Source organism: Schistocerca gregaria, chromosome X, assembly GCF_023897955.1.
Source record: "Schistocerca gregaria isolate iqSchGreg1 chromosome X, iqSchGreg1.2, whole genome shotgun sequence".
Taxonomy (NCBI): Eukaryota; Metazoa; Arthropoda; class Insecta; order Orthoptera; family Acrididae; genus Schistocerca; species Schistocerca gregaria.
The window spans coordinates 405,210,574-405,225,434 of NC_064931.1; the positions used below are offsets into that span (position 1 = coordinate 405,210,574).

The 14,861-nt window shown below is 37.9% G+C and overlaps 1 protein-coding gene across 1 annotated transcript in view; it reads right to left on the minus strand.

The window, feature by feature from the left end:
* Positions 1-695: 695 nt before the first annotated feature.
* Positions 696-14,861, minus strand: part of LOC126297642 (mitochondrial pyruvate carrier 2-like) — a 66,199-nt gene continuing 52,033 nt past the window's right edge. The window contains exons 2-4 of the mRNA XM_049988675.1: positions 10,685-10,725; positions 8,958-9,154; positions 696-1,418 (exon numbers count right to left, since the gene is read on the minus strand). Of these exons, the coding sequence (XP_049844632.1) occupies positions 1,352-1,418; positions 8,958-9,154; positions 10,685-10,725 (305 nt within the window). The 3' untranslated portion in view covers positions 696-1,351. The remainder of the gene's footprint in view (positions 1,419-8,957; positions 9,155-10,684; positions 10,726-14,861) is intronic.

Consider the following 14,861-nt stretch of genomic DNA (forward strand, 5'->3'; position numbering starts at 1 on the left):
ATTGTGCACCAAGCACATTGTAACTCCTTCATATCTGCACCTGCCATGTAGGAACAAGTTGTAGGCCCCATGCAATGTTCTGTATCATCCCTCACCATTCATCAGAGGCTAGCAGCAGCCGGACTAGCCAATTACCATCCCATGAATATGATGCTGTTGGTACCACAACACAAACGGCTCTGTTTCGAGTGGTGCCATGACCGGGAAGCATGGACTGCTGATGAATGGTGTCTCAATGTGTTCCACAATGATTACCGTTCTTCAGTGCCCCAGATGACCATTGTCAACAAGTATGGTGGCTTCCTGGGGAGAGGTCACATTTTTCCAATATTTTGGAGAGGGACAGTGGTGTTCCTCCTGACATCAAGGTGTGGGAAGCATTTTGGTATGACTTTAGGTCACAGCTGGTACTGATTGAGGGAACTCTGATGGTACAAATATAACCGTGAATTTCTTTGTAAATTTGACATGATTTTGTAATCCCTGAAATAACATAAAATACCGTATGAACCCTGAAGCTTCATTTAATTTCTTCTTCTTCCTCCTCCTCCTCCTCCTCCTCTTCTTCTTCTTCTTCTTCTTCTTCTTCTTCTTCTGCATGCTTCACTTTATTTTGTCAACCAGTGTGTGTACTATACAGTTCAAACTAAATTGACATATCCAGTAACATTTCAGAAATGTAATTGTATCCTACATGGTTGCAAATTTTGATTTATTAAGGCATATACATATTTATTAAGACATATCTCTCTACTAATAGGTGCATACAAATATAAACATTTTTTACTGTCCATATGGACTGCGGTTTGTCTGTTATGTAATTCTGTGGTACAGAAGTTTAACATACAGTAATTCTCTTAAAGTAAATGAGGTAAAGTTAAGATTTGTACTCACAAAATATACAATCATACTTCATTTTCAATTTCATGAACCTTTTAGAGATGTTACTTCCATATTTTTTACATTTCAATACAACATATAACATATAAATATTTATATATATACTAAATTAATGTCAGTCTTCTTTTCTAATTTGAGCAAATTCTGCATTTAAATAATGTAAATTAACATTGGTAATAGCTGTAGTAAAAGTAATAGCTTTATCTACAAGAAGCCAACTCTTTAAATTACAAACAGTTTCATCATGCAGCAGTTGCTATTATTTTTTAAGGCTGGGAAGTGGCTTGCTGAGGTGACATATGCGTGGTTACTATGGAATGTACCCTAAACCAAGTAAAAGGATTACTATACAGTATCATTAATCTTTTATTTTGCCGATGCCTCTGCTACATACGTAGCCAAATAAATTAGTAGTCCACTCCTTCCATATGTACACACACAAAAACTTCTTTCATAAAAGCATTTTTTGTTCTTGTGTCCTTCCATTGTTTTCCTTTTCCTTTAGTTGGAGCTGGTACCTGGAAAAGGAAAAATAAGTTTCTACACTCTTGTCATACTGCACACAGAGTTACATGGAATTCCATGTTTTTATGTCTGCTAAATTAACATCCTGAAGAATTTGGTTGGCATATCCTAATCTTTTGATTGTCTCCTTGGTCTATACAGGGCCAAATTAACTGTTGTTATTCCTTGAACTTGTCCATTCTCCACAAACTTAACTTTTTGCATATCTGTTCTGATATTATGCACTATATCTTTCCACTTAATTTTTCAAAGAGTTTCTGTAGCACCACACTTAGATTACTTATAATTCCCTTCATCTCTGGATTTTGCCCAATGGTCTGTTCACTTCTGTACATTCATGTTGTATGGGCTTTTAATGGTTAGCACAACACAAGCCATAACAGTCAGTTGTTCGAGACAGAAATGATGAAGGATTTTTCTTTAAAAGTTCGAAATTGTAAACAGATCGGTCACATTAAGTAAACTTGAGAATGTTTTTTGTACACGGATCAGCCATAACAATACAACCACTGACCTATCAGTATAAACCCATCCAGGTGATAGCAGTGTCACATGGTGAAGAATGACTGCTAGTCAGACATGCAACAATGCATGTAGCGTCAGTGAGCTTGCTGTCCATGTGTAGAAGGGGGAAGGCGGGAAATCTATCAGAGTTTGACCGAGGGCAGATTGTGATGGCCCAGAGGCTTGGCATGAGCATTTCACAAGCTGCATGACTTGTTGGGTATTTGAGAAGGCTGTGGTGCGTGTCTTCAACATGTGGCGAAACCAAGGTGAAATCACGTCCAGACATTGTGGAGTTGGGCGGCCACCCCTCATCACATATGTCGGATGTCGTAGGCCAGGCAGACTGGTAAAACAGGACAGGTGGTGAACTGTGGTGGAACTAACATTAGAATTTAATGCAGAACAGAGTACAAGTGAGTCTGAACACACAGTGCGCTGAAGACTCCCGCTGATGGGCCTCTGCAGCAGACAACCCATACATGTGCCAATATTAATTCCACAACATCGGCAAGTAGTACTGAATCCCAATACCTTCTTCATTATGCTGATGGGATAGTGTGAATCGGGAGGAGCTCCTTGACGCCTGTACTGTGGGACAGAGACAAGCTGATGGTGGCTTCATTATGACCTGGACAACATTTCCATGCCGATGAGTCCATTGGAGCTCTTGCAAAGCACCATGATGGCAAAGGAGTACTGTACACTGGTTTGCAGACCATGTACAACCACCCATGACGATCATGTTTCCCAATGGCAGTGGCATTTTTCATCAGGATAATGTGCCATGTCATAAGACCAGGAGTGTGGTGGACTGGTTTCAGGACCACAGTGGTGAGTTCCAGTTGATGTGCTGGCCCCCAATTTGGCAGATCTGAACCCTATTAAAGGCATCTGAGATGTGGTTGAATGTGGTGTCAGAGCTGTTTGCTCTCTCCCTGGAGATTTTACAGGAATCAGGTGACTTGTGTGTGCAGATGTGTTGCCAGCGACCTGCCAAGGCCTCATTGCGTCCATGCCATGATGCATTGCCTCTACTATTCCTGCCAAGGGTAGAAATATCGGCTATTTGGTAGATGGTCATAATGTTCTGGCTGATCAGTGTATAAGGATGATCTTGTAAGGAACTTCAATCCCGCATCTCAATTGTCTTCATCTGTGTCAAGCTTCTGAAATCTCCCTTGATCATCCTACTTTTACTCACTTAATACAGCAGTTGTTTAACTTTCTCCAAGGTTTTTATCCTATTCCAGCTTGTAGGAAGTTTCTGTTATCCTTTAGACTGTTTTCTTTACCTTTTTCTTTGTTTGTTTACACTTACTCCACATATGTGTCACCTCCCCCTATGGTTCCTGAAGTGGATCTTTGCTAAAAGCAGTAGAAACATAATTCAGAACTCCAGCATTCTCTATTTTCTCAGGTTCCTTTTTTGGTAGTCCACATTGTGCAGCAGTTGTGGTGTCCTTTCATTCCCCAACTGTAGCAATCCGATCATCCTTGACTGTCAGATTTTAATCCCCTTTCCAGTTACTTTTAATGATTTGTCATTTCCTCACATAATCCCTACATACTATTAATCATCAGCTTGTAATACGGACATCTAAACATGTACGCTGATGGGCATCAATAGCTTCATTTTAATTCTTGGAAGAATATTTCCACAATTGCAGTATGTCTAATAACCCATTCTGTAACTCACCTTCTTGCTTGTAACAATACCATTGGTTCCTCCGAATTCCATACAATATTTTAATGTGTAAAGTTCCACACCCGAATATGCAGTACATCAGCTAATACCTGTTCAAGTTGGTAGGGCTACCAACAACTATGCTACAACTAGTGCATCTCATAGCATAATGTCAGCTGAAAGAATCATCCACTTTAACAGTACTATGTTAAGATGTTTCTCCTACATGTGACTGTTTTCAGCTCTTGTGCTTTGTGTTTCTGCAATTATTGAAGAACTAACCAGTGGTTAAGACATTGCATTCTTATGCCTGATATCCAGATATAGTTTTATTAATTGACTTGAGGTGAATATCAGGATGGTTCATATGGCTAAGATAAAGCTGATACCCTCCTGAATCTGCATCCGGTTTACCTGACACTTTTATTACCTTTCATGTATAGGTTGATAACATGTTAGATGAACTTACCTTCCTTGTGACAATATCTGTCTTTGACAGGGAACAATGTAAAGTAAGTGAAAACGAATTATGAAACTCTTAGGGAATCCAGACAGATATGAGGGTGTGCTGAAAAGTATTGCTTCATTCTGAGTTTTCTTATGTCAAAACTCTTAAAACTTTTAAATTACCAACATCCTACATCTTCATTCTTCACGTCTAGATATTTGCAGCCCTCTACTACTTGATAACTCCAAATCATAGCATGTAATAAGGTGGTGCGTAATGTAACTATGTCAGTATCTGAGAAATAGCGTGCTGTAATTTAGTTCCTACTTTGAAGATGTGGCTACCCACAGAGCACCCCTTCCTTTGCTGTGACGATGCCAGACTACACAAAAGCATGGCGACATTTGAATCAATCCAATGCCATGGGTTCGCTGTGATTGATCATCTCTCATCCAGTCCCAACTTAGCCCCATCCAGTTTCCAAAACATGAAAAACACCTTCAAGGTAAACAGAAGTGAGGTTGTGGCTCCAGCTACAAAGTCAAACATCTATAGTGATGGTATTGTTAAACTGGTCTCTCATTGGGAGAAATATGTTCATCGTCCAGGTGACTGTTGAGAAATGAATATGTAGACATGAAGGATAAAGATGTAGAATGTTAATATTGTTTGTTTTTATTTAAAAAGCTGTAAGAGCTGTCACATGAAAAACTCAAATGTGAAAGGAAATGCACATCAAATTTGGCCCAAGTACAAATGAGTTACTGAGTCATATTTTTGATTAATAACACAGATTACAAAACACTGTTGTAACGAAACACAAAACAGTCATACCTTCAAGACTTATTCCCACATGAATCTTAATTCTAGATTAATAGTTCACTTCCCTCAATCCAGAGAGTTTCTCCATTACTACAATTATTATTAATTTGTGTTTAATTACTGGAGCTGCAACTCTCTCTACTGTACCCCATTTCTGATGATCCATATAATAATTATTATCCTGGTGTAAAACTTCCTTATACAGACTGTGTAAAGAAATTGAAAATAGTCTCAGATTTTGTTGCTATTGTTGCTGTAAAACATAATTGACATGAACCTTTTTTGTCAGTCCATTGGACTCTGATCTGTTGATCTTTAAGAGGCAATATGTGAGGTGCACATGGAGATTAACCCCCACCCGTGTCTGTACCCATGACCATACAGCTGTACCCAGGACCATACAGATGTACCAAATTTAGCTTTCCCTACAGCAGTTTACAGGCATACAGTTCAAGAAGATCCATTTGTGACACCTTTAGTGATACTAACATGTGTGACAGATGAAAGAAAACAATATAGTTCCTACTTTCAGCAGCTGTACAGATGTGAAAATAACAGATAGAGAAATAAATGAGAATGTAATTGAAAATTGGCTCGTGTGTCTTGATAAAGGAAATATGACTAGACCTGATGGGCTGTCCATTGAATTCTTTATCAAATATGTGGTAGAACTTGACCCCCTCATCTGCAACAGTTTATCTTGCTCCATCAGTCCAAAATGTTTTGAGACTGGATTGATAAAAAGTAGAGAACAGTTAATATGGTGGTTTTAATGCTTCAGGTGCACACAGGCTTCCCATACTTAAGTACAGCACACAGAATGTTCATACAACCTTGTGAAACTGTCAGAAAAGTCCTCCTTTGAGGTGGTGTTCAACTCACACATCACATTTGCGTTTACTTCGGTCTTAAGAAACTGTTAGAGACCCAGTCTGCATTTAGTCATTTTGTAATAGGTTTGCTTTGATATCTCCAAGTCTCCATACCTGTGATGATATTTTCTAAAAAAGAACAGTTCACATTGTTCATTTCAGTCAAGTTGTAGTAGGCATTGAACACCTGATTTCTAGATGTTCAGTCTGTTGTGTCATTGCAATTTGACATGACATTGACACTCTATGGTCTCATGCACACTTCCACAACCTCACAACTAACTGCTCAAATCCACATCTGCTGTTTACAGTTGTTAACTCAAGCAACTACCATAGTTACTGTGCTGATGTTGCTTATACACCAGTAATAAAATAAGTCTCGGAGCTTTTTTTAACATGTGGTGTATATTGCTGGAAGTGGAACATGACTGGGAAAAAGGTGCAGGTGTGTGGTTTGGAGCCCATGGGCACTCAACAGCAAGGTTATCAGCACCCTTACCCTCATGCAAACAAACAATTGTGGTTTAAGTCTCTAAAATCGTTGCACACAATGAGGAGTAAATCCATTAAATGACACTCATTCACTCAAACCCATCTCACTTGTGTTGAGCCACACATTCATTGTATCTAACGTGCCTGAAGACAACTGATAAATGGTGAAAGGTGCTACACCTATAATCAAAACAGAAGTAAAATCATAAAAGACCTAAAAGAAAGGCACAGAGGAATGTAACTGGCTGACCACTTACAAAAAAAACATGGGTAAGCCAGTCACCCTATTGACACGTTAAGAATATCTACCAATAATCTTAGGAAACAAGTTGGACAGATCACAAAATCTTAAATCACATTCACATGAACACTACCTAAAATAGAGGGCAAACCTGTCAGCAAATCCACACACTTGTTAGAAAATGAAACACAGTTTAAAAACGTGGAGCACCAGTATCTGTACGCCACAAACACTGCACGTTGGAGGGCCCTCTCGCCAGAGCAAGAAGACATGCATTACAGGGTTGTGGCATATGCGATGACATGTAAGGAGAACCTCATCCTGTTGAGAGTCTGGGAGGAGATACACCACTGCTGCATTGTAGGCTTTACTAGATGGAGCTTATTACCTGTTACTTTCAGCCATTCATTGACACATGACATTGTTCCTCATCAGTGAAACAAAAACATGCAGGGGGTTGGGGCACTGAAGTAACTAAGGGTCAAAACTTGCCTCCTCGGCCACTTCATCTGCCGTTTTGTTCGCTGTGATACCTCTGTACCCTGGCACCCAGCAAAAGGACAGAATCTGCCCCAGCTGTTTAGCGAGAGGAGGGTGTGCTGGCTATCCTGAACTACTTAAAAAGGTGCAGGTAATTACAATACAAAGGAAGGGGCACAGGACAGATGTGGAGAATTATTAATCCATCAGAATGAGAGAGAGGTACTGGCAGAAATAAAGATGGGAGCATATCATTAGTTCTGCCTGGATTGCTCAGTTGGCAGAGCACTTGCCTGCAAATAACAAAGTCTTAGGTTTAAGTCCCAATCCTGAATGCAGTTATAACCTGTAACAAGTTTTAACATTAGACCTATCTCATTGAAGTCAAAATGTTGCAGAATTTCTGTTATCATGTGATGGCTTTTCTGTAGACTGTGCTACCACCACACTACTACTACTACTACTACTACTACTACTACTAAAAAACCAACAATGATTATGTAATCATTGACTATATGAAACTCAGCTTGCTCTTATCATTAATGAGATGAACAGAGCAGTAGGTACAGCAGCTGGGGTTGACATCACGTTTGTTGGCTTCCAAAACGCCTGAAATACAGTTCCATACCATCACTGAGCAAACAAAATACATGCAAATAAAATATCTGAATAGAAGTTTGACTGGACTTCCTAGAAAACAGAACCCGTAACAACATTTGTAATGGGGAGGTGCCATCAGAAACTAAAGTAACATGTGGACTACTTCAAGGTAGTTTGATAGTGCTACCATTGTTAATGATAACACAGAAATCACTTGTAGCCCTGTGAAGCAGTTCAGGTATATCACAGTTGTGTACAAGAAGTTGACATCATTATAAATTTGAAATGAATATAGAAAGACAAAGTGATTACCACCTGGTGTAAAGATTTGTGTCCGACCTTCAACATAAGTAAATGCAATATAATGTGCATCAATAAACAAAGCATCAAGTAACATTTGAATTAGTGATTGATCTTCATGTACCGAAATAAGACAAAGCTGTGAAACATCTAGGAGTAAAACTGTTGAGTGTTTTAAAGTGGAATGGGCACAAAAAATATCTCCACGAGGAAAGTATTTACCAGACTCATGTCTGCTGTCAGCAATGAAGGAAGTCATTAACAAAATCATTTTATACCAATTCCTGGCTATTGTTCATCAGACTGGGACCCTCTTTCAGGTTGACTAGCAGAAGAGATCAACAGGTGTGCAGAGAAGAGTTGTACTCTTCATTATACCCTCATTTATTCAATATGAGTGTGTTGCACAAGTGTGTAACAGATGTAGTGATGCATTTACAGGGAGGACGGGCTTGCAGAGAGCTGTATACATGGAGTTCTGGGACACAATTTTCCAAAACTAGTCAAGAAATACATTTTTCTAAACTGATGTAACCAGTTTCTGAGATGGTTCCTTTGAAAAGAACATACTGGTAGCTGATTTATTCCTTCATCCTAGCTCTTACCCAACTTTTTATGCCATCTCTAATGTTTCTTATTCAGTCTCCTACAACCTCTCTTTCTTGTGAAGAGAGTATTCCCTTCCCTTCTCATCGAAAAATGTGCTTTTGTCAATATGTCACACCTTCCATAGTACAAATACATGTGTTTCTATTACTCTGCCTGACCTGACACATTCATTTATTCTGATATTGCTTGTTTACATATTTATGTCACAGTTTTAATATGTACATAGTGTGATGAAAAATAAACTAAATCTAAATAGAAGACTATTATAGATACTGATGTCTAAGTAATTGGCCGTTTTTAAAAGCTTTTATAGTAAAATTTAATTCTGATGTAATGGTTATTTAAACATTTATTTAGTACTTGTTCAAATACATTTCATGAGAGTCCATTCGGTTTTAATATAGTAATCTTGCCTGTGTTAATTTATTACAAGGTTTTTATAAGTATCAGTAATTAAAAAAAAGTGGATCACCATACCTTATAGCTCTTGAGAGAGAATAAAGTCCTGTCAGGGCGACAAAGACATTTACACTGCACAGACTATAGTTCTTGGGGATAATAACTAAGCAGTATCGAGACCAGATCATGCCTGTGACTGCCAAAGCAGAAGACTGTGATATACTGATTGTTTCTACTGGTCGCTGGAGGTCACTCAAGCCTGCAATTACAAGCCCCTGCAAAACATGACAACATAACTTATATTTAGTATTTTACTCTACTTTCATTTCTATTTTGCAGGAGTCTGTATGTAAGCAATTTAAAGTTTTCATTTTCTATATAGAAATGATGTATCTGTAGTTTTACAGTTGCTCTAAGTTTGTTTACTGACGAGGAGAACATGGCAAGTGTCATCACCCAATTTCCCAGGAACACCGATCAGTGGAAGAGGAGTCAAAGTATGCAAACACATGCCTCGTCTTATCTGTAGATACATGACCATTTCTCAATAAACAACTATCAAAGCTTTCAAGGTATAGGCCTTCTATCACAAGACATCCACAGAGAAAGTGATGGTTCAGTGGTTCGGGTTGCAGCTTGTTAATTTTGCACCCCATGTTCAAAAACTAATTTTTGTTTTTTATTTATTTTATTTTTATTGTTTTCATTTATCTACACATGCCCTTAGATGGTTGTTACACGAATGTCTCTTATCAAATTAGGGGATCTAAGGGCATTCATTATATTAATTGGAAAATTACAATTGGATTTCACAATAAGTGTCTCACAGTAATTGCATATGCGTGTGTGGTATGTTGACGGGTTGCAGTATTTTTAAATTCTCATGTTCCACTCTCACATTATTACGTTTTACAATGATCTTTATTCTTCAGGAAGATTTGATGCATTTCCTTGGATAGTACCAATAATAGAAACATTCAGAACACATATATTCCAAACTCCACTAGTATCGCGCAAACACAGGTTTGCCACAGTGACATTTCTTCATAGGAATCTCCCCCAGGAAAGAAACGTAGCTACCATTTGTGAAGATGTCATGCATTGGCAATAATTTTGCAGCAAACCATGCATAATGGATCACTTTTGAAAAACTGGCACTTGCAGTTGATTATGAACTATGTTACACTGCAGGAATTTCACCGAAAACAATTTCAAATAATATTCTCATTCTTTTTCTAACTCAGTCATCTGACAAACAATTGATAGACGAATAATGTTATATCAATATAAACTGTAGTAATCTTCTATAGACATGGATATATAAATGAGAAAAAAGGGTAATAATTCTATTTCGAACATGAGGTGCAAAATTAAGAAGCCACAACACTAACCGTTGTGCCACCATTTTGTCTGAGGATATTGTGTTGTAAAAGTCCTATAAAGTATCTCCAAAACTTTGACTGTAATTTTTTCAGAAATGGTTGAGTGTCTACAGATAAGCCAAAATGTGTTCACTTACTCTAAAATGTGTTCACTTACTCTGACTTCTCATCCACTGAGTGAATTTTCTGGGAAATTGGATTATGGCACTTGTCATGTTCTCCTTGGGAGTATAAGAAATAAAAGAAAATTAAAGTCCGTAGACACAAGGTACATACCAAAATGATCTGCTCTTAATTCCAAGAACACATTATTGAAAGAAAGAGTGAAGTAGGTTTCTGACGTGGAAGAAACTGTCATTCAAAGTTTAATTTAACAACAAACAAGAAAAGTGAAAACTGTCAAAATTACAATTTCATACTTACCCACTTAAAGAATGGCGACCAGAAAAATATAGTTTTAGGACCTGCAAAAACAAAAGCAAGAATTAGGATGTGTTTGCTTTCATGGATGAGTTTAAATTTGGAAATTTGTGGTAAGTTCCTAAGGGACCAAACTGCTGAGGTCATTGGTCCCAAGGCTTACATACTACGTAATCCAGCCTAAACTACCTCACACTGAGGACAACACTAACACCCATGCCCGAGGGAGGACTCGAACCTCCGACGAGGGGAGTTGCACGAACCATGATGAGTTTAAAATTATCTATTTTTGATTTATGTTCGCCGTGATTGAGGTGTATCTTGTTTGGAAACAATCTTGTCCAAGCAACTCACAGTATTTGATACTGACGGGAGTAATGCACACTTTACTCTTTGCCCTCAAGCTTGCTGTCAGTACTGCTTGGTTCTTTTTTAGGTTTGTGGTATGGCAGGGTTAGTTGTATGTTAACGTGGATACATAGCAGCATGGATGGGTTTACTGATGAAGACTTGGCTGATACACACCTTATGTACATGTTGACAGTATGAAATAGATGTTATGCTGTGGGCTGTTCCTTCGGTAAAGGTAACCACGTCACAGTACTCTTGTAAAATCTGAGGGTTGTTGCAGTACTGTGTGTTTCATGTTTTTTGTTTTGATTATTGCATATTATGCAGTTTTTTGCGGTTGTGAGGATATTTTCATGGATACAAAGGTAATTTGTTTAGCAAATGGAATAAATCATAATTACATCACTACTCTGTAACAAGCCATTGAAAGTTCATGTTCGATCTGTGTGGTTAAGCAAAATTAATAGTTTACAATGAAAAACTATTATATAGCTTGATTAAAATAACTCTGTGGTTGACAGATGAGCTTGGCAGCAGGTAGTGTTGGCAGCTAGTACATAGCATGCCACTTGCCCATGCAATCTATAGTTGCATGTGTGCAGCATATTGAAAGTAAACAAACTTTCAGGGTCTTTGTCAGTAGTCGGGAAGGTATCATAGTGGTGATGGCAGTTGGGGTAGCAGGTGTAATCATTGTTCCATGGATAGTGATATCTCAAGTACTCATTGAAAAGGAAGACAACCCATAGGATGAACAACGAACAACAAATAATAACAAATTTGCTAATAATCACAAATAGTTGCAAGCTGATAACACAGATGAATTTTATGCATAATTGGCTTTATCAGCAATGACTGCAATGTACTTAAATGATTTATAATTTTTGTTGTCATTTGTGTGTCAACTAAGTAGCTGTCAGATTTTAAAGAAATAATGAATTGATGGTGCTGAGTGTATATTCCACTGCACATTCATTCTCACACAATTTCATTATTACATATTTTGAGTGTTTTATGATGTTATGTCAGTCTGGTGAGTAAGTGTTGTATTGTTCTGTGTCTGATATTCCTTAAGAGTCAGCGAGCAAGTGGCCACAATGGTAAGTCACTGGACTCGCATTTAGCAGGATGGCACTTAAAATCTCGGTCCAGCCATTCACATTTTACTTTCCCCTGGGTTTCCTGAATCACTTAATGCCAATTCTGGGATGGGTCCTTTGAAATGGATACAGTTTATTTATTTTTAACCAATTGGAGCTTTTACTCCATCTCTATGACTTTAACATCAATGGTACATTAATGCCTAAGATTACTTCTTTCTTAATTTGAATCCATGTTTGTTCTCTGCAATTAAAATTGCAGTCATATGATGCCATTACCAGAATTCTTTGACCAAACAAGGTTGTGCAGTGGTTAGCACACTGGACTCGCATTCAGAAGGACAACAGTTCAAACCAGCATCCAGCCATCCTCATTTAGGTTTTCTGTGATTTTCCTAAATCACTTCAGGCAAATGCCAGGATGGTTTCTGTGAAAGGGCATAGCTGATTTCCTTCCCCTTCCTTCCCTAATCCGAGCTTGTGCTCTGACTCTAATGATCTCACTGTCGAAGGGACATTAAACACTTATCTGCTCCTACTCCTCAAAATTCTTTAACAATATTTTTAGCCAGTTCAGATACAATACATAAAGGCAACTGCTGTTTCAACTGCTGTTTATTCAAAGCCACAGAATCCAGTCTTTCAGGCTTTTTCAGAATTCTGATAAGGGAATGTTATTTTTTACTTTCATTTTAGCCAAGCGATAAAGTCCTGTGTCCTGGAGGCAACTGTAAGCAAATTATCAAGGATTATCAAATAATACAAGGCATTTTAGGGTACAGTTACAAAAGCTGAGTTAAGGTTTCCAACAGGGAGCACTTAAACCCTTACCTACTTTTACAGTTTTCCAGTACTGGTAATCCCTTCTTGTTAGTACGTTATTTCCATTGATATGAACTATATTCAATTTTGTGCAAAACTCTGTGACACACCTAAGTGAAGAAGAATCAGTGTATGCATACCAGTACTCCATTTTATAGTGAAAAGCTTTAATCCAGGTACTGACACCTGTTATGTGATTCCTGTCTTCTGTTTATGAGATACTGAATGCTGTCATAAAATGTACACTATTCCATTTTGTTAGGTAAAAGAAAGTTTCAAGTAGTAACCTACAGCAAAATTCATATCTGTCTGTAAACAGTGCTTTGCCAAGTAGGGGTATTAAAAGTTAGATGCCTTGCACTATAGGCAATTGAAATATTTATTTATGCATTTATTTCACCTGTGAAAGTTAGGGCCTTTTCTTGCATCTAACATATTCTACATGGGCACTACAATATAATGCTCGAAATAGTAGTAGTAGTAGTTGTTGTTCTAGTAGTCATTGTGAATGTGAGCACCATAACTTGGGGTGAATTGGTACAGAAAATGAAGTTTGTACTGAAAATTAACATCTAAATATTGTACTATAATTTTGAAATTTTAAATACAGCATCTCTAGTCCTTCCTACAGCAATGTGTTACAAGAATGAAAATGCTCTGCCATACCCGTTCTTCACCCCAGGACTTGAGGTGATTTGGAAAACTGCATATTTTGAACAGTACTTGCATTTGAAACATGTGTTGAGGTGAACTGGAACATGTGAAACACATCTATCAAGCATTTTACTAAGGAAAATGCATTTATACTCCCTCAGCTTTATATTAAATAATGCCAATTAATATTTTTACATTACCAACCAGCTGTATTAACCATTAAATCTCTGAACTTCATTACTTAATACAACACTTAATATTACATGATGTCAATGACTTCCATGTCAGTAATAAGTTCCTTTCACCTTCATCCAAACTTGTGCTTTTGACACCAAGCACATGTCTACAACATCAGGAAAAAAGAAGTATTCTTGTTTCACACTAATATTCTTCCTCATGAAATTACCTTGAATGTCTTCAGGCAAATCCACAGCCTCAATCCTTCCTTTATATAATTTTGAATGGTTAGTCTCTGTAACAGAAAACTTAACCAAAACAAAATCTTTTTTGGCCAGTGTCATTGGAGGTGCCTCGGAAGGTTCAGGTCCATATTTCTCTTCCGTTGTTGTCTCAGATACTACAGTTTCTTGCTCCAAAACTTTGGGATCATCAGCTTCCTTTTCCTTGATGCCCACTCCAATATTGTCTGAAATTTCTGTCTGTGACATGACACTTTTTCCAGGGAGAACTTCCAGTTTTCTACCATGAGCTTTTTTGGGTTGGGAATTAACAGACCCATAACAAACATCTCTCAGATATTCCACAAAGGCATCAGAACATACCTGCACTGGCTTACCTGTTTCGTTTTCTAAACTACTAACAGGTAAGAGAGATAAAACGTTTTCTGGATTGAAAGGTATGATACCAGAAGCACGAAATCCTACAGTAGCACTGTCTTGAATTTTCTCACCCATGTGGTGAAATGTCGGCTTCAATGTCTTAGAGAAGTTGCTTTTTGGAAGAACACCCCTTTCTTCCAAACAGTCAAAGCTTTTTGCAAAGCTATCTTCATTAGGCGAAACAATGCCATGTTTAGAGGCTGGCAGATGTGTGTTGAATTTGGGGGGAGCAACAAAAACTTACTATATGAAGATCGTACCTGTTCTTTCGTACATGTGTGAAAGAACAGATACCCTCTTCTTATAGATAAGGCTTACCAGCCAGTGATCTTCTTCACTGTGGATGCACTCACATTGCTCAAACTGTTACGGGAATTGGTAGATTGACTGTTGCAAGTAATGAGAGTAGTGGGC